The sequence below is a fragment of the Bombus flavifrons genome, chromosome 10 (genome assembly GCF_040668555.2).
Source record: "Bombus flavifrons isolate JBK064 chromosome 10, iyBomFlav1_principal, whole genome shotgun sequence".
In the NCBI taxonomy this organism is placed as follows: domain Eukaryota; kingdom Metazoa; phylum Arthropoda; class Insecta; order Hymenoptera; family Apidae; genus Bombus; species Bombus flavifrons.
The window spans coordinates 2,755,333-2,775,190 of NC_138451.1; the positions used below are offsets into that span (position 1 = coordinate 2,755,333).

The window sequence follows — 19,858 nt, forward strand, 5'->3', positions numbered from 1 at the left end:
AAATTTGATTGCTGCGTTTGCAACTATTGGCTGCCGACTAGTGATAATCGAGTGTCACTAATCGAGTATCGTCTCGTTGAACCACGGTTACATATACGACCATGCGTTGGACAGACAGTTTCTAGTGATCGCTACATGTAAAGCTACCAATAAAAAATAACTATGACGAGCTCTATATCCATCGCACACTCGAGTTAACATATTTCCGCATAAAGTTAGCATATCGTGTAAATAAATTATTCATTTTATAAAATGTTTATTATATATATACAATCTTTTCGGTGTTTAAATTTATAAGACTCAATTTAATACTATATTAATTTATTAATTTAATATCATAATAATTTAGTAATAATACACACAGCAACAATTAAAGTAAGTTTTGAACACTGTGATGAAGATATATTTGGTAGGGGAAATTTGGATCCTAAAAACAATGTAAAATTTGTCATTTTAAAAAATAAACTTGTATGCTTATTTTGTATAGAATATGAGTTATTACTTTTATCATTTGGATCTTGATTTCCACATTGGCGATAACCTAATGTTGCTTTTCGTTTTGTTGGAACATATCCTGGAATATACAAACTAGGTGCGTCTAATCGTCCAGTTGATATAAGTCTATTAAAGTCTTGTTCTAAGGTGCTAGCAATTGGACCTAGATATGTAATTATAAAACATTATAATATATATATTCAAGAAATTCCTACAAATTGCATATTTTTTTGATTACCCATAAAATGCATTAAAAACTGAATGCATGCTCCACTATGTAAAATCTTCGTTTTTCTAGTATCTATGGATAACATCCAATCTGGAACACCCATAATTTTTCTTACATCTTCTAGAAATTGTGCCCTATAATAAAAATGTTTTAAAGATATTTGTATGTGAAATTTATGATAAAATAGTATGTCGCATGTGTACTTACACTACGAAGCGAGGTGGTTTTCTTATATTTGTATACTTCACAATGTCGTTATCAGGTTCAATGTTAGCACATGCAAATCTGTCAGTCCCAAAATTTTTGTCGAAAATAACAATAGATCTTCCCATTGCAGATACTGTTCCTGCTAATGGGAAATTTGAGTCTGTAAAAACTTGTCTTTGAAGTCCTATATCGATAGGACCCAATCGACCTGATATATCTCCTACATAACATCTAAGTGGTAAATCAGGACCACATTCTTGTCTGTACAGATCATCCTGTGAAATAAAATTACTTTTATGAAAGTAAACAATGGCATGTTAAGACAGAAACTTTATATGGTTCCGATTTATATTACATTTAAAGGATCTGCTAGCTGTGTAAAGTAGGGATTCCATATATATCCACCAGCTACACATCTAGTATCCTTTACTTGAACAGCTGCATCTACTCCAACAGGATTTACATATATTGCCCAATTGTGGTTTCTTGTCTACAGTAATATATTTTTATATAATTTAAAATATATTAAATCTCTTTAAATGCTTGTATTAAGCATTTTATGTACTCACAATATTACGATCGTGTTTCCCAGGATGTCGTAATTTTATTTCAATTACCGTTTCACTTTGACTACCATCATGGTGAATAAGTTGTGTCTGTAATTATTAGTGTTAAATCATATTTTATATTTTGATATCATTTTAATTTATAATACCATTCTTATATAGCCATATGCAAAACCTTGTGGATGATGAAAAGATGCAATTGCTCTTAATTCTATAGCCTCAGATGGCGAATATCCCCTTTCTATAGTTGAACAAGCCCATCTCAAAGAAAAGAATTGTTAGAGGATATATGTATATATATATATTTGTGTCTGCATACAATTTAAATATTAATATAGATACCTTAAATTCTTTTGCTTTTTGTGAATCACTACACTTCGACCTAGTATACTGTTTAGTCCAAATAAAGGAAGTATTGTATCATTGAAAGTTTTCATATATCTTTTTCTATTTTCTAAAGTGCCAAACTTTCCACTGAGATCACCCATTTCATACTGATCAGTTGTTCCTTCTCCTGCAGATAGCGTGTTACTTACATTGATACCAAATGGATTCCAATGTCCATACAAGGATGTACTTTCACATGGAAATTCTAAATCTTGTTCAATTGGAGTCTAAAATACGTAAACTTTCATGAAAATAAATAAAAAATATAAACAAATTTTATTATATTTCTGTTACCATATGTATGTGATATCCACTCATTTTCCCATCTAGACCATCAAGATTTAGTTCTATATTTGTGATATCATATTCATTTTGTTGTAAGAATTCTAATTTTCCTCTTAGCGAAATTGTTTCTCCATTTCCAAACCAGTCTCTTGCTACTGCTTTGCGATGGTATGTTTCACTAATTCTATATAGAATAATTGATATTTTAGTCATGTTCGTAATAAAATTTATTAGAAATATTTCATATGAAGTTTCTTCTACAAAATTACATTGAACATGCTAGTCTTTCTCCTCTTGCACGAGGTCCATGGTCATCATATATCACTAAACTTTTACCTAATATACTATGGGGACCTGACAAAGGTAACATTGTATCCGTGAAGAGTCTTCGTGTTAATAGGGTCCCATAAAGCTTCTTGCCAGCAATGTTGATTGTACTATGTCTTGTTAGGTCACCTACACGACATAATGATGCTTCTGACATTGAACAATATTCACTAGGATTTGAATTCCATTCTACCTGGTAAATTTAACAGTAATATTTTTAGGAGAGAGCAATTGTATTATAAATAGAAAATAAGCATATTAGTGTTATTTTATTAATTACTGTACCTTGTAAGGATTATAAGGTTCACCAGCGCTTAAACATCTGCCTGTCCAGTTATAATAATCTTTGCCTGGTGGATTATCATGAACCATCCACCTAAATATTTAATATTAAATTAGATGGTATTGACATATATATATATATAATGGCTTTTTCTTGTAAAAAATTTGGAAAATATTATACCTGTGTAATTCTGAATTATTTAAAGCATTACCATCTGCATGAACTAAATTTTCTATTATAATGGTAGTATCCATTTGAGGGTCATTTTTAGGTTGACGGAAAATTATTTTCCCAACAATGGGATATCTGTATATTACTTGTGCAGTTACCATTGGTATTTGTCCAATATTATCTGGTAAATAAAGATTCAAGGTACCGCAGATCCATGGTATGATGCTCTTATTATCAGTTTCATTATATCTGAGGAACAACGTGTAATCGTTTTTAATAAGTAAGGATGAAAATAAAGCAGTAATTATAAAAAGTGAGCGTATATAAGTACTTGTGAAGAACAAGGCTTCTGTGAATTACACTATGTGTTCCTGAGAGTGGAAGGTATGTATCCCAATAAATTCCATTAAGTTTGGCACTTCCTGGCAAGATATCATAATGATACGATCCTTCTTTACGACCTTGAAGTTTCCCAGAAAGATCACCAATAGCATATTGATCTTGAGTTCCAAGCCCTGAGTTACATAATTATTTAGGCATTGTTGAACGGACAAATTAGGCTAGAGTAACGATTTAACTTGTTCACCTGCTGGTGGTACATCCTTTATATTGATATTACTTGGATTATACATTTTCTTAGTTGTTTCACATACTTTGGCAAAGTTATTCGAAGCTTTTATTGGATCTGGAGGTAGTTCATGAATATTGTATGACTTTATCTTAGTAGCATAGCGTAATCTCGTTCCTAAATCATTGATTGGTGTCAATGATACGTTAACCCATGTTGGATCGAATGGAGTCACTTGAGATAGGGATACATCTCCTTTGATACCGTGAGAATTAATTAAAGTTCTAAATAGTTAAAAAATATGGGAAAAGAATTTGATAAGCATGTATAAATAAAATGGATAAAAGTTTTTCGTAATAATAAGTTTCACTTACTTGGCAAGGATAGGTTTTCTATGATTAATCTTACTGCAATGTAAAATGGAATCATCATGTTTCGGATGAAATATGACTAAATATAATTGACGATGTGGTCCGAGTAAATCAGTAGAAGGTAGTAGAGACAACTTTGAATCTTTGTATACGGTTTTATATTCGTTACGATGATCTACAGCTACTTTTATCTTGCCTAAACGTGCATCGATATCACCAATCGCTTTGCCATTGCCCGCGTTATCAGGATCAAAGACAGTTTGTAAAATGTTGCAACTTGATTTGTCTGAATGATAAACATTAAATAAATATATTTAATGAAAGTAAATTAGTCTTTTGCAAATCCGATATATCTTATAAAAAAAAGTTGTACCTTTACTGATGTCAAAAATGTCTGTCACATAAATTTTCCAATAATGTTCTGTGTATTTTGTACCTTGCAATTTTTTGTTATTAACATGATACAAATTTACATAAATTATTGTATCGCTAATATTATCACCACCGTGACCACCCAACCATCGAAACCATACGCTTCCCGCTATAGTTTCGAGAAAACGTGCTTCCGCAAATTTCTCTACATTCTTTTCTAGTACCTAAGAACGTTTGGAGAATTGCGATATTTTCGAAACAAACTTTACATTTTATATTTTAAAAGTTACCGTTATCGAAGCACAAATGGTCCTGGATGAATATGTGTCTTGGAATATTAGACCTTTGCCCCATAAACCCATTTCTCCGGTTAAACTTATGTCCGAAATTTCCACTGATCCTGTTTCATTTCCAGGCATATCGAGCGGTCCAACAAGTTCCGTTAAGTCGATAATGCTACATGTTTATAGTAGTGATTTTTAAATAAAACGTGTGACAGCGATATATGGGAAACAAATTTTTCCAAACAAGAAAAACACCTCTCTCCAATATGTTGTCTACTGCATCTATCGTTTATACGTGTGTAATCAACAGGAAACTGAGTAACTGACCAAAGCCATTGTTGGTCTGGATATTGAAGAGTAGTTTGAAGTGAAAATCGAATTCTTACGGATGTTTCTGTGACTTTTTCGAATCGAATTTCTCCGTGAAGACCGCCAGAAGAAATATATGCGGCAAGACGCAGTGACAAGCCAATGGTAACTATAGAGAAATAAGCAAATAATTTATTAATTTACATCAATTAATGATAAATTAGTTTATATTCCGATTATTCTGTTACTGTGGTCATTTATATATTTTTTTAACAGCATTAAACGCATCTTTTAAAGCTTTAAGAAAGATTTAACGATGATTAACAATATTAAATGCTAAAAATACGTATTTCCTTTTTATATGGACAAGTTTCACTCACCATAATTTAGTAAAAAGATCCACCACATTTTGTTAGATCATAAGATAACACTCAAAATACGTTTTTTTTTAGAGTAATTTAAATCTTAATATTATTTTAACATAAAAATTTGTGATCTAGACCATACTACGACAAGCTGTTACCTTACAATGAAAACCAGTCAAGGCAAGGTTGTCTGTACTTTCTTATTTCTCTGAGCGGTTGTGGTGGGAGTGTTGTGTGGTCGTGAATAAGAAAAATGGTACGTAACTTTCTTATCGAGCAAGTATACAAAGTCATAGGGATTTGTATGGATACTTCATAAAAGATTATTACAATATATACATGTTACATTATAATCATGATTAATTAATAAATTTATGTATCTATTGTATAAAATAAATGAGATAGAAAAATAATTTTAATTCTATTATTCGTGTAGCTCAGTAGAAAAGCGATAAATATGAATTTTTTTTCTAAAAATAAAATAAATATATCTGGAGGGTTTTATTATGCATTATATTGTAGTACGTGTTAGTAATGTGTATCTGGGAATGTCTCAAAATATAATGATGCACATAATCTCAGTGACATAATTCGGCACATTGAAATAAGAGAAATAAATTCTAGGAACATATTTGTAATACGACTGTGTCTAAGTAATAGCTGTATTTCTAGTGTATCGGTTGTTCATCAGTCTTCATAGAATGTCTTATCATACGTTGACTCGTCATTCAAAATTGCTAGATATTTACTGTCAATCCTCTCGAATATATTGGAGTATCTGATCAGCATCTATCGGTGCGTTACAAATTAAAGATTTTAGATATCTTTACAAAATAAAAGTATAAAGTGTGGGTATAGATGTGATTACTTGAATAATATTTTTAGGTTTAAGCTATCTTCCTCGTTAACTTGTGATGCGTCTATACTTCATTAAATACTGAATTTGGTGGAAGCGAGCGAGCTTCGTTATATGACACTTATAGCGATCTTAAGCCAGGCTCTAATATTAAGTCGAGCCATATAAATAATTAATCATTAATTCTGTCGTACTACTTTGTTATCGAAAGTGCGATAGTGGTAAATAATCTTTTGCACAGCAGATATCAATTGTTCTTAATTTCCTTTATGACAATTCAGTTTCATGACAATTGAAATAAATTAAACTCGGTAAATATCAAAGATACAGGGTTTGTTAACCATTTGAATTCCTGTAATATGTATATAAGAAAGGGGAATAATGAAATATACAGTATACCTTAATGTTTTCTGATCTCAAATATCGGACAGTTATTTTTAGTAACCACGTGCGTTGGTCATCCCGGTGCACAAACCGGAAATTTATGTTACTTCTGAAATGGATAATCCTTAAACATTTTCTCTTACTATCATATTTCATTTATTATTGTAATTTTTCTTTAGACAATTTTCATCTCACAATTTTTACAACCATCATCGATACACGACATATTTGCTATTATATTGCGCATAATATGAATTAAATATAACTGCGAGCATACAAATTTTTATTTAGCATACAAATATTTAGCAGAACTTCTAAATATTAACACCACAATTTTTAGTTCGCGAGTTACAAATTTTTCAGAAATCATATTTTGTAAGCGTTGTATTGTATGTAATGATCAAATAGATAATAAGAGTTAAATTAGTTTAAACAATTACGATCATTTCTTTGATTTGTGACGGTGGAATTAGGACAGTCTACTACCGCTTTTGTACGATCGATGACCGCAAAAATGGTGACAGAAGATTTCTTCGATGCTCGATGTATGCAGGGCTAATGAGGGTTACGGAAGGCGCAAGGCCGGGGCACCGTCATAATCACTTTCCGAAGATCCTTGACTCACATTCTCGTTCTGAGAAGCAAATCTCAGCTGCGAAAAAGGGCTGTAAGGTGTTGGTCGTCATTACAATCCTCGGCAAACTGTTTTAGTCGAAACATCGAAAGGGTTGCTATTTTGAGGCAGCTCGCACTAAATATGGTCAGATAGGCGTTGGCGTTATACCCGGGCAAAGCACCCCTGCTCAAGCACCAGCCATGTAGTGGGGGAGATCCACCAAAGTTACTTAGACAAGTTCACTTCTATGATTCGGACAGTTGGTTCGTTGTGACCATCTCGTACCATCCTCTTACAAACCAACTGTAGCCATGGTAAGTAAGCGCCGAGTACACCATGATACCATCGTGATTTCGGATTCAGGCGATCAGCAAATACGCGAAAAGTTCTGTTCGTTGAATTTCTTCTATACAGTGGGATATATAGAAAGAAACGGAATGCCGAATATCGTACACGTGACTAGTGGTGGAAACATGTTTGACCTGTTGTACGAGGGTAAATTTCGATGAGAGATCGATGAATTAAATAAATTGTGTCTAAATTGTACGCCTGGTGAATGAATTCGTCAAAGTGCAGAACTTGCACCAAACATCGCGTATTTGTGTTAATGAAGTGTAAACAGTGATCTTCGTTAGATTTTTGGCTGTTAGCCATTCCGTACTTGGACCTTATTATTTGCTTTCCATCCTGTGTGTTCAAGTTGTTACATGTACTTTTGGATTTTAATAAATCTTTGCGATCTTCTAATCTATGAAATTCCTAATCGAATTCTTAATTTTTGGATTTCTTAATAATTGGAATTTAATCGTGTATATAAGTTAATGAAATTTGATAGTACAGATTTTTGCATAAACAAAATTCAATTAAATCTAATTTCCATGTACACCTTCGTGTACTTGTTAGATATATTATAAAAGTAAAAATAAAGATAAAAGAATTACGTAACCAAATAGTAATTCGAGAGGCTGTACGGGATAAACGGTCTATATTTGTCCTGGCTTCTTTTCAACTATACCGTACGTGATAGAAGGATCCTATTTTTAACTCTTATGAGTAACGCCCTCCGAATTTTCTTCGATGTTATCCAAGCTAGCTTACTGCCAGCTAAATATAGTAATAACGATAATTCTTTATTTCCGCATATCTTTCGGCTTTACGGTGATTTCCAGTCAATTAATTATTAGATAATAATTGGCAAGATATTTATTTATTTATCACTTGGTTCCTGTTTTTTGCAAGTAATTTATATTAAATATTTTACCAAACCCACTCTTGTGCTTGTTTCATGTTTTAAATAAATTGAAACATTCATTTTTACGAAAATAATACGACGAAAAGGACTTTTCTACGATTTATCGCAGACTAAGCGCTTTTAAATTCGACATTTCGTTTACAATAGTTAAATATTGGAGAATACTTAATTTTTTGGTAAAATGAGTATTTTAACACTCGAAGAATCGCGAGTTACTCTTGTACAGGCGCTAAACGGTGCGGAAGAGTAAGCGGAAATTTGGCTGAAATTTTTATATTTTTATATTCTTGTTTCGTTTCAATAAAAATTACGTCGGATTATTGTAGGCGGATAAAGAGAAGAAGAAGAAGACGAAAAAGAAGGAGGAGGCAGCGCCTGCTCCTGCACCAGAACCAGAACCAGCACCTGCACCAGCAGAAGAAAAGCCACCAACTCCTACCGGTACCCCTAAAGAATCTGGTTCGACTAGAGCAAGTAGTCGGGGCAGCCGCAAAGCTAAACGCACTGGATCCAGCGTGTTTTCTATGTTTACTCAGAAACAAGTTGCCGAATTTAAAGAGGTACGTTCAAATGCCGTTTCAACGATATACGAGTAATTATCCAAAAATTTGCCATCGTACAGCGAACTATACAGTGAACCTCCATTATCAAATGCTTGGTGCATCAGTTACCACAGTTTCTGCGAAGAGAAACGAGATATCTCGCTGTATATCGTTCTATGGTAAAGATAAAGGAAACGTATTATTTAATAAGTTGTTCGTAACGTCGATCGAATCATTTTTGAATAAACAAAATTAAAATTAAAGCGTTGAAGAGTACGAGTTGCAATTATTATTTGGATGTACTTATGTGTATATCATTTTGTTCCACCAGGCATTCCAGCTTATGGATCATGATAAGGATGGTGTAATTGGGAAGAACGACCTTCGTGCCACTTTTGACAATGTCGGTCGTTTGGTTACCGATAAAGAACTTGACGAAATGCTAAATGAAGCTCCTGGTCCTATCAACTTTACCCAGTTACTCAACTTGTTCGCAACTCGCATGTCGGGATCAGGTATCAACATATAAATTTACCAGATGATACGATTAGTCCCTCTTTGCCAGTTTATATATGTATATTAAATTAATTGCAATTTTTTCTATTTTAGGTTCCGATGACGATGAAACCGTAATTGCTGCGTTCAGTACCTTCGACGTAAACGGAAAGATTGATGGTGAAAGGTAAGCGATAAGACCTATTGGTATTGTAAGATTATTCATTTCTCGGAAAAAAAGAATAGAGAAAGGAGTAGAAAATTAAAAAATCCCGTGAAGTATATCGAAATATTTCGGAAAAGAAGTTGAGCAGCTTTCTAAAATTATGAAAATTATTCGTTTTCCTTCCGTCATAGATTGAGGCACGCTTTGATGACATATGGTGACAAATTCACCGCGAAGGAGGTCAATGATGCTTATGATAATATGTACATTGACGACAAGGGATTTATCGATACGCAAAGCCTTATCGCAATGTTAACTGGTGCGGGAGACGAAGAGGAGGAGTAACTTTAAGTGATCTTCAGCATTAAAAATGTCTGTTAAAAAAACTCTGTTCATTGAAAACAAAGTCTCGTATTAGCGTTAGGTCTGCTTCATCCATTTCCAAGTGACGAAATTTGATTGAAAAGCGAACACGAATCACTTACTTTTCATTGTTTCTTGACGATATAGCTTTTCAAAGGAAATCCTTTTAAAGATGTAAGTTTCAAAGATCGTGAGAAATAGCAGATTAGGTTCTTGAAAGTGGAAACAGCCCTTCTGCCGAAAAACGAGGCTTTGACTCTCCATATTATTGTTCATATAATAAAATTACTTTAAAACTTTACAATGATCTTCCTAATTTTGATCCGTCACAAATATCAACAGTAGGAATAGGTAAAAATAATAGAAATTTACAATATCATTTGTTTGTTAAACATTATAAATCTTCTTCTTTCAAAGTTTTTCAAAGATTTTAAACAATTTTAAACGAAAAGCGATTTTATATAACTCATCGAATTAGAGAATAATTCTAAGATCTATATATCAAGTATTATTACGTTCTTTGCATTTTGTATACTTGTAAAAAGAATAAAATGATGTTTATTAGTAATATATATTGAATAAGATGTAATTATTCATAACTCTGCATATAAAAATATGTCATGTTAAATTGCAAATTTTGTTTAATATTGCCTAAATATTATAATTCCGCCAGATAAAATTGTGAGTTGTGTAACGTCGTGATTTGGTCTAAAATTAATTTTTTTATTTCAAAGAAGATAATGGTTTTGTTCGTACGATGTTTTTCTGCTTTAAGTTTGGCATTGTATCAAATTACATACGTACCGATGACAATATAGCGAACTAAATTTAACTTATAAACACGTTCACAATTATATCGAATACAAGGAATGGAATCTATCGTTGTATAATTCGTAATGAATAATCTATTGTAGTACTATTGTTCAATTTGAAATTCGAAGATTACAGAGAATTTCGGTGATTCAAAAATTTCCGCGGTTTATTAAAATTACTCATACTTGTTCTTTCTATTTAACTTTATTACTATCTTGTTACAAATCCTGTGGACGCATTATAATTTACGTATTTTATATAATCAAGTTTCTTCGAACCATTTATTTTAATATTTTATAGATCTCATAGATTTGTGATAATAACATTTTTAAATCAAAACGAATAAATTTTTCGTTTTCAATATTACTTAAACGTGTACGCCTATAAAATGGAAACTGGAGGAATTATTCTATTGTATTCACGGTTCGCTGTTTTAGTATAGTGAAATATGACATTGCGGAGCTCATAATCTGTGACACGAAGAAAATATGCTGTTATTAATTAATATAGAAAACGACGAGAATCGTTAATAAGTACCTTGGTGAAAGTTTCCAGGGATATAGGAAAGAAGCCACAGGCGGTGAGACAACAGGCTCGTCTCGACCTCATGAGTACGAGTTGCAAATCCTTTCGTGTCATTTCTCCAAACTTGTCCATTGGTAAATATATCCATGGTGCAGCGTACGCAGCATTAGCAGTGTTCATGCTTTCTTGTATTAGGGCATTACAACTGTACGTGAAGATCCATAGCTGACATATGTTAGTCGTTAAGAAAGATACGAGAGAAATGCGCCATGAAAGTGACAGCTTCACCTGTGCATTGTGATGCATTACGAGCGTAAATTTTACAGCAACGACGACAAGATATTTAATTTGTTCAAATCGAATATCTCGTTTTAAACGAGAAGCATAAAACCAGTAACGTTGAATTTGTAATATACTAACCAGAAGCGCTTGATATCCGACGAAACAAATCAATATGCTAAACGTTAACACTTGTCCGAGTATAATTACTGCAAATATCTCTTCGAGCGTGGTACAGAATTTAATGAGAGCTTGATGCTGTTGAATGCATTTTCTAAATATGGCGTAAAATTCACCCGAAGAATCCAGGTTTGTATCTTGATCAAATTTAACTTTGTCTTTCAGGCTTAGCACATTGGCTATTCTGTATTGTAATATGCGAAACTGACTAGCTACATGTAAGCACATAATGCAAAATATATTGTCGACGCAAAGATAACATACGCCGACCTGGTACAAAGTCAAAGCCTGTACGCACATAGTAATTACAATATTATTCACAAATACATGAAATCGCTTAAGATTTTTATGTAAAATAGAAATAATGTTGTACCTGTATCAAGTACGTCATTTCATAATATGGCGAGATATTCAATGGTAGGTCCAAGTGCATATGGAATATAGGTACCCTATCTGACTCGTTCTTCCCGATATTTGCTAAAATTAGATTGTCGATGAATTAATTTTTTTCTTAGAAACAAACCCATTTAAATCAGAAAATTGATAGACTGACATATTAGTGGCCTGAAGATGTAACTAAAGATAGTAGATTGAGAGAGAAATGAAAAGACGCAGACGAAGTAGATGCACATTCGTTTCGCATCTGCTAGGACCGATTTTTCATACTGATTGTAGTTGAAATGCCAGAAATTCTTCTGCATATACACGACTAAATAAAGAAACTTTTTCTTATGTATAAATATAATTAACAATTTAAATAGATCCATGAATAGTCCCAAACTATTGCACGCGATATAAGTGCTAACCTGAAACATTAAAATTAAGAAAGTTACAAGCTACAAGTTAAAGTTACAAGTTATGTAAAACTCTTGATACACTTACGCTAAAATCTCCCCAAGAGAAATAAAGACCCCTCAATTGCATCCACATATTAAAGATAATTGCGAGAATAGTATAGGTCACTAAGGCATTTCTGAACCATTTTTCAGCGAGGCTAGTGCTTAACCACAAACCGACGATCTTTAGATAGAAAACTGCTACACTGAAAGAAACGTCTTTATGATATTTCAAGCTCATATTGGATTTCAAACGATCAGACACACCGATTCGGAATTTATAGGGGAGTCGGTCTATTAATTTTCGAAAAGTTTCGAAAGCAATTGCATCGATATATCGTGCCTTTGATCTTCCAATCGTCCTCTATCCTTATTCGTACGCCTTATATTTTGCGTAATGCATGCGATCAACCAGTTATGCATGATTTAAAACTCACCGTAGGGCTGAGTGGTGGGTGGCAGTTGGATGTGGCGACGGGGAAGTAGAAGATTAATATATGTATGCAGTCTGACGAAGAACGTTGACGTCTTGTATGTTATTTTAAGAAAAGAAGATTTGATTTTGAAAGAGTTCATTAATTTGGTGATAGTGAAAAATCTGTGAATATTTTTATTGCTAATTGTAGGATAGGTATGCGTATACAAACACATATGGGTCAATAGATAATTGATACTCTTATTTATTCATTGAAAATTCACGTGTAATGTACAGCAAAGAATTGCTGTATCTACTTACGTCTATACACTATGTACACCGTTACAGAATTAACATGTATCATGGAATGGCTTCTATACACTGTTTTAGCAACGTAAAGTACGATGTGCGTACGTTTAAAACCTGTATCGTGCTAGATGCGTTTGCCTACAAATGTTAAAGATAATATAAGTCTACCTATCTAAGAACCAATATACGTATTTATGTGCTATTGTAATATATTTTATTATCTTTTTAAATCTATCGAGCAACTTATTTATCTTATTTCTCTAAAACTTTTTGTTAAAAAGTTCGCGCCCATTTACTTTTACATTTTTATGTTTTTTTCATACGTTCTTTAGTTTTATATATTTAATAGTTAACGTTGGCATACTATTATACGTAGTACATATACATGAACAGGATTGATGAATTATGCATGATTCCTGGATTAAGAGACCCTCTGTGAAATCCAACCACTGTCAACAGTTGTGCTGCTTTGGGAAAGGGAAACTTTGCATGTTAAACGTAGCATGTAAGACAAGGTAGTTGTAATTTTCATCAAGTTTTCAGGAAGGCAGGGAATAAGATCTATAGCGAAAGAACAGTGATCATTTAATACATTAGAAACGCAGCGTACCAATTGAGAACGGAGAAAATGAGGATAACGGATCGACTTGTGCCGTGATCTCTGTTTGTGATATCAATTTTAAATTCAATTACTTTGTCGATTAACGAGATAAATTCCTGAAATTTATCCGAAGAATCGGGATTTGAATCTTGGCCGAGTTTATCCTTGTCTTCTAAAGTCGGCGTATTGATTATTCTGTAATGTAATATACGAAATTGGGTAGCCACATGTAGGCATATAGTGCGAAATAAGTTATCAACGCAGAAATAACATATGCCTTCATGATATAAACATAGAACCTGCAGAAATGCAACGAAAATATGCATATCATCATATCAGTATGCATTGTCTTAAAAAATTTTATATGCATACTTACATTTCGAAATGCGTACACTTTAATATAATAGTATATTGTTAAAATGAAATGAATTTTCAGTTAAGAATTTGTTTCGTTTTCTTTTTCTTTATATTGTGACGCAACTATAAAATATCACAATATAACTACAGGTATTCTTTTCATGTGCAAGAGAAACATTTAATATGTTTTGATACGGTCAGATCATGTACATGTAATATATCTAATGGAAGCTGATAGGTAATATTGATATTTGATTAATTTTTATTGTTACAGAATTCCAGTCCTTTTCAATCAATTTAATTTATAATTTATAGGGACGAACACTGATCTCTATACAAGGCTATGTACGACACTATTTACACTATGTACACTGTCACGATTAACATATGTCACGGTGTCTCACTCTGTCTCAGCAGTGTAAAATATGATGCGGCTGTACTCAGTACCTGCAAAAGACGAAATGCACGAGTGATTTTAGTTTCACGATATTTTTCATAGAAAATGAAGCACGAGCGATGTATTCAAGAAATTCAATCGTGTTTTACTTACACTTTACAGTGTTACTTACGCTAGTGTATGTTTCTAGAGATACGACGAAGAAACCTTTGCCTGTTAAGCAACAAGGTATGTGCGATCGCAGGATAATCAGAGTCAAATCTTTTCGCATCATTCTTCCGCTTGTGGACATTGGCAATATTAGCCAAGGCCCTTTGTACGCTGCGGTGGCTATGCTCGCACTTTCTCGCATGATACAGTCACAGCTGTAAGTGAACATCAACAATTGGCATAGGCATGCCAATATATGACAAGTGAAAATCATGCGTATCGAGGTAGATGCGTTTGCCTGTAAAAAGATATTATAATACATTCGTACATTATTGTAATAACGTTATTCGCTATTCTCAAAACATAAACATAAGTAATAATGATAACTGTAAATGACGCTGATAGTACGAAGTATTGTAGGTAGTAACGATATTAGAAATTCAAAACTCATTACCTCGGATTTTTGTATTGATCGTAGAAATCTTCTATCTAAAAGATATAAATGCATATAAAAATTAGTCATTCGTATTAACGCGCTATACTAACCATAAGCACCTGATATCCATCGAGGCAAATTAACAAGCTGAACATCAATACTTGCTCCAGAATAATCAAACTGAATACTTCCTCTAATTTCCCGCAATACGCAATAAGCGCCTGATGTTGCCGTATATATTTTTTGAAAATGCTATAACATTCATTCGCAAGGCACGATGAACCCGCATTTAATATTATATCTCCACTTTGTTTCACTTTGTCCATTAAATCTGGTATGTTTGCGATTCTATACTGCAATACTCGAAATTGACCAGCCACGTGTAAATTCATGATGCATAAGAAGTTATCGAAACAAAAGTAACTTATTCCAATATGATATACAGATAAAACCTACGAGTTTCAATCAAAGTAATATTATTCAATATGATGGGAACTTTTTGGAATTAAGATTATACGATAATACAATATGTCGATAACATGACAATACCTGTAGAACGAATATTATTTCATAGTATGGTGTTACGGTGAGTGGGAAGTCAATCCACATGTTGAATGGAAGCACCCTGTCTGACTCGTTTCTTCCAATATTTGCTGAAACAGATGTTTAATTAACTTGTTTCTTAATATACATATACATATACGCATATCTGTGTATAATAACGGTAAAATATCCAGTAACTTTGTACGAGGGAAAACGTGTACAATAACATAAATTTTTATTTAACGTAATCATACAGACACTTCGTATTTTAATAAGAATAAGGATTTTCAAATTAGATTATATTTTTATCCGTCTTGATTAGTCGACTTACCAACAAGTGGGTTAATAACGTAAGAGGCAACAGTGGCCAGAGTGAAAAGTGTAAAGAAACAAATGAAAAATGTACACTTTCGTTTACAACTGATTACAATTTTTTTTTCGTAATCGTTGTAATTTCCATGCAAAAATTTTTGTTGCAGGTAAGATATTAAACGAAAAAAATCTTCTTTATGCGTAAGCAAAACGAGTATCTTGATAAACGGCATCGTTAACGACAATATATTGCATGCATCGAAAAGGCAGGCCTATGAAAAGTCGATGTAAGATGTTAGAAATAGGATCGCTTAAAGATAGAAGTGCCTCTATTATTTCTAGCGAGTATATTTGTTTGCTGCAGTAACGTAATCACGAAAGTTTTCAGATTACACTATATTTATATTATATAATGCAATTTAAATGTACTTACAGTAATATACAATTTATTTATATAAAAGAACTTACACTAAAATCGCCCCACGAGTAATACATATCCGTGGTTTGCAACCACATGGCGAAGGTGATTGCGACCAACGTGTAACCCACCGTAATATTCCTAATGCGTTGCTCGGATCGTTTGGTCGCCATCCATAATCCTACGAGCTTCATAAAAATCGACGTCAATCTGACAGATATATCGTCAGTCTTGATAAAACTCATCGTATCACTAATAACCGGCTGCTATTGTACGTTCGGATATTGAACTCGTGCACTCGTACACACTCTGCATTGATTGTTCCAACGTATCGGAGACGATCAATCGCTTTGATCTAGCCGTGTCTTTATTAAGCGATTGCTCGCTTCATATTTATTTCATATTACCATCCATAGCCGATAATTTAGTAGAACGATAATAGAACAAAGAATAATAGGAAGAGAAGAGAAAAAGAAGAAAGGGAGTAAAAGATATTGATGATACACGAGGCGAATAATGTATGGATTGGACTGATGCGTTATGCATGATTACGAGAATCGTTCGGCATACAGCTGCGTCGCTTTACAAAAGGAAAATTTAACAATGGCGTAGTAGATTATAGCATGCAATTTTCTTAAATTGCAATTTACTTTGACTTTGTCGAAAGGTGGAGAATATAGCGAAAGGAGAATAACTCTTTTGTGAGCTGAAGTTACATTAGTAATAGATTGGTCTGTGATGTGATAAAATGAATCGAAAAATGATTTTTCTTGTATTTTTGGATACTTTGCAAATGAATGAAATTTTACGATCACATTACAAGGTATTTAGTAATTGTACGCCTGAGATTCTGTACATGAAAAGATAATCTTTATTTCTGTCTTCTTTTTTAAAAAACCTATACGTACGATTTCCTATAATCATCCAGACAATCTAAGCGCTTTGTGCCCACTGAATTAATCGGAAACGTTTGTTATTAATTATGTTTCATTTTTGGCTACGTTGTTACTTAACAATGTAAAATATGACATTGCGGTACTCAAAATCTGTAAAACGTACACATGAATTTTAAACATCGTGGATCGTTTTCACACTCGTATATTTCTCGTTACCAATTGTAAGAAAGAAAAAAGAGGAAGAAAAGATTGACGTTGGGTAATCGAGGAAGACCATAACGTACTGTGTTTCTTATAGGTATTGTACCGACCTTAGTATAAGTTTCCAGCGATACAGGAAAAAATCCATTTGCGGTCAAACAACAGACTCGCCTGGACCGCTCTATTGTCATTATCAAATCGTTTCGAAGCATCTTCCCATGTTTGTTCATTGGCATAATCGTCCACAGCGCTGAATATGCTCCTATAGCAACGTTATCACTGTGTTCTATTATATCATCGCAGCTATAGGTGAACATAAACAACAAGGACAATGCGCCGATTAGGAGAAAGACGAAAATGGAACGTCTTGCCGAGTTAGTATTAGCCTAAGAAAAAGTAACATTTGAAAGAGAAAATATGCTTTTATCGGAACATTGAAATTCTTTTCTGCGAGAAGAATTCTATGTACGATAGAACTCTTCTATATACATAGGTTATTGTTATTTCCATATTTTATAATAATGATAATAAAGATGAATCGCTAAAAGTTCATTTCTGAATTATGTACAAGCATTCACAATGAATGCGTTTTAAACACGTGAAATACTAACCAATAACACTTGATAACCGAACAGGCAAATTAACACGCTAAATACCAGCACCTGTATAAGTATAATCACCGTGTACACGTTTTCTAGCGAATTGTAATAATTGATCAGTGCTTGATGTTGTTGAACGTACTTCCTAAATGTCTCGTAAGTTCTGTATACATGCTTCGTCAGTATCGACATTTTATCTTGCTCGCTTATCTGATATTTTATGTTACACAGTTCTGAAAATCTATATCGAAGTATGCGAAATTGACCGCCTAAGTGTATGGCCATGACGCAGAAAACATTATCGAAGCAGAAGTAGCAGATTCCTATATAAGATAGACTCATAATCTGCAAGAAAGAAAAATCGTTTCCTTTTATATAATTTGTTGCAGAAATTTAGCGCTGCTTATCGAATATTCAATAATTTCAATATATGTATTTATATCGTAGTAGCGAGATGAATCTCATTGCTGTCTATTTTTTTTCGGTTGGTCGTAAATATATCAAACTGTTAGAGATTTATTTCGGTACGAATAAAATACAAACATAAAGACAAGCGATTAAATTACTAGTTACTAGGAAAATGCGAAAATTTAAAATACCTGTGCAAAAAATATTAGTTCATAGTAAGGAGATTGTGACAAAATACCTATCCACATATTAAATGGAAGTTCCCTTGTGGATTCATTGTTTCCAATTTGTGCTGCAATAAATGCGTGAATCATTCTTTGCTTTCGTATGCGTTATACGTTTTAAATATCGTGTACACTTTAAATAAAAATGTTTTTGGATCTTGCATATTTTAACCTACCAATAAAAGGCGTGGTTATATAAGATAGTATAGCACATATTCCAATGGTGGTAACGCTAGAGATGAAAAGGGCGCAAATCTTTCTGCAATTATTCAAAATTTCTTTCTCGTGAAAATCGTATTTAACAGCCATAAAATGTTGTTCCATGTACACGACGAGATTCATAAATTCCTTTTTGTGCATCACTATAACGCATACCTTGACTGAGGTCAGTATCAAACTCATAGTATTGGCAAGAGCATAAAGCGTATCCTAAAATTAATAATTTGAAGTAATAAGATATAGCAAAAAATATCGTTGATCGAATGAATAATTAAGCAGTTGATCTACAGGAAAATGGAATTACAATATTAGTCTATAAAAAATGATAATTATTTTAAAGTAAATATTAACTATGGATCAGTGATTAAAATATTGATTAATTAAACTTCTATTCTAACATATTATTTCCCTACGAATTCTCATCGTTAAATTCTTGGAATACTGCCACTATCTATGAGTCGATTGATCGATTATACAAAAAATATGAAACGACCGAATATACTCACGCCATTGTAGAACCAAGTAAAATACAAATCTCTGCTCAAGACCATCATGCCAAACATCAAATTCCAAATTGTGTAGGAGAATATAATTTTCATCCGGCGTTCATCCGCGGGATCATTAGCTATCCATAGGCCAATGTGCCTTAAGAAGAAAGCCGACAATCTCATCGATATGTCCAACTCTTGTTCCGTTTGCATGTTCGTTCCGTTTGATCGTCAACCGTGTAAAGCTGTCACTTACGTATCATATGAAACTCTGTAACTATAGTTGCTTCGCGTTTTTAATTTCTTGCTGTTTGTTTATTCTCTCTTCTTATTCTTTGCTTTTAATCTATTTGTCAGGG

The 19,858-nt window shown here is 33.0% G+C and overlaps 5 protein-coding genes and 1 long non-coding RNA gene across 7 annotated transcripts; 2 read left to right on the top strand and 4 right to left on the bottom strand.

Moving 5' to 3' along the window:
* Positions 1 to 304: 304 nt before the first annotated feature.
* Positions 305 to 7,150, bottom strand: Rsod (superoxide dismutase family protein Rsod). Of its 2 annotated transcripts, XM_069121144.1 has the most exons (19): positions 7,085 to 7,150; positions 4,801 to 5,023; positions 4,552 to 4,717; positions 4,263 to 4,485; positions 3,893 to 4,175; positions 3,537 to 3,802; positions 3,282 to 3,465; positions 2,960 to 3,199; positions 2,782 to 2,872; positions 2,439 to 2,689; positions 2,179 to 2,353; positions 1,840 to 2,111; positions 1,647 to 1,758; positions 1,501 to 1,587; positions 1,287 to 1,421; positions 932 to 1,206; positions 734 to 858; positions 503 to 658; positions 305 to 427 (listed from the first exon to the last, which is right to left on the bottom strand). In XM_069121144.1, the coding sequence occupies exons 1-19, from the start codon at positions 7,143 to 7,145 to the stop codon at positions 336 to 338; spliced, it is 3,417 nt and encodes a 1,138-aa protein (XP_068977245.1). In that variant the 5' UTR covers positions 7,146 to 7,150; the 3' UTR covers positions 305 to 335. The 2 variants fall into 2 exon arrangements, 1 of the variants encoding a protein (XP_068977245.1); XR_011174147.1 differs by lacking the exon at positions 305 to 427 and having other exon boundaries at positions 530 to 658; positions 734 to 814.
* Positions 492 to 5,348, top strand: LOC138183773 (uncharacterized). The gene is made up of 3 exons (XR_011174148.1): positions 492 to 592; positions 1,062 to 5,019; positions 5,131 to 5,348. It is a non-coding gene; the product is annotated as an uncharacterized LOC138183773 (long non-coding RNA).
* Positions 7,151 to 7,239: 89 nt separating the features above from the next.
* Mlc2 (myosin regulatory light chain 2) lies at positions 7,240 to 10,197 on the top strand. The gene is made up of 5 exons (XM_069121145.1): positions 7,240 to 7,389; positions 8,654 to 8,887; positions 9,201 to 9,384; positions 9,479 to 9,551; positions 9,722 to 10,197. Exons 1-5 carry the CDS (start codon positions 7,387 to 7,389, stop codon positions 9,873 to 9,875), a joined length of 648 nt encoding a protein of 215 aa, XP_068977246.1. The 5' UTR covers positions 7,240 to 7,386; the 3' UTR covers positions 9,876 to 10,197.
* An 892-nt stretch (positions 10,198 to 11,089) lies between these two features.
* LOC138183783 (odorant receptor 13a-like) lies at positions 11,090 to 12,767 on the bottom strand. The gene is made up of 6 exons (XM_069121161.1): positions 12,573 to 12,767; positions 12,244 to 12,496; positions 12,064 to 12,167; positions 11,652 to 11,978; positions 11,244 to 11,519; positions 11,090 to 11,176 (listed from the first exon to the last, which is right to left on the bottom strand). Exons 1-6 carry the CDS (start codon positions 12,765 to 12,767, stop codon positions 11,111 to 11,113), a joined length of 1,221 nt encoding a protein of 406 aa, XP_068977262.1. The 3' UTR covers positions 11,090 to 11,110.
* A 1,312-nt stretch (positions 12,768 to 14,079) lies between these two features.
* On the bottom strand, positions 14,080 to 16,709 carry LOC138183785 (odorant receptor 10-like). The gene is made up of 6 exons (XM_069121163.1): positions 16,515 to 16,709; positions 16,066 to 16,318; positions 15,741 to 15,844; positions 15,302 to 15,643; positions 14,778 to 15,053; positions 14,080 to 14,655 (listed from the first exon to the last, which is right to left on the bottom strand). Exons 1-6 carry the CDS (start codon positions 16,707 to 16,709, stop codon positions 14,599 to 14,601), a joined length of 1,227 nt encoding a protein of 408 aa, XP_068977264.1. The 3' UTR covers positions 14,080 to 14,598.
* Positions 16,710 to 17,062: 353 nt separating this feature from the next.
* Positions 17,063 to 19,712, bottom strand: LOC138183787 (odorant receptor 10-like). The gene is made up of 5 exons (XM_069121164.1): positions 19,518 to 19,712; positions 18,969 to 19,221; positions 18,760 to 18,860; positions 18,173 to 18,505; positions 17,063 to 17,947 (listed from the first exon to the last, which is right to left on the bottom strand). Exons 1-5 carry the CDS (start codon positions 19,710 to 19,712, stop codon positions 17,573 to 17,575), a joined length of 1,257 nt encoding a protein of 418 aa, XP_068977265.1. The 3' UTR covers positions 17,063 to 17,572.
* Positions 19,713 to 19,858: the final 146 nt, after the last annotated feature.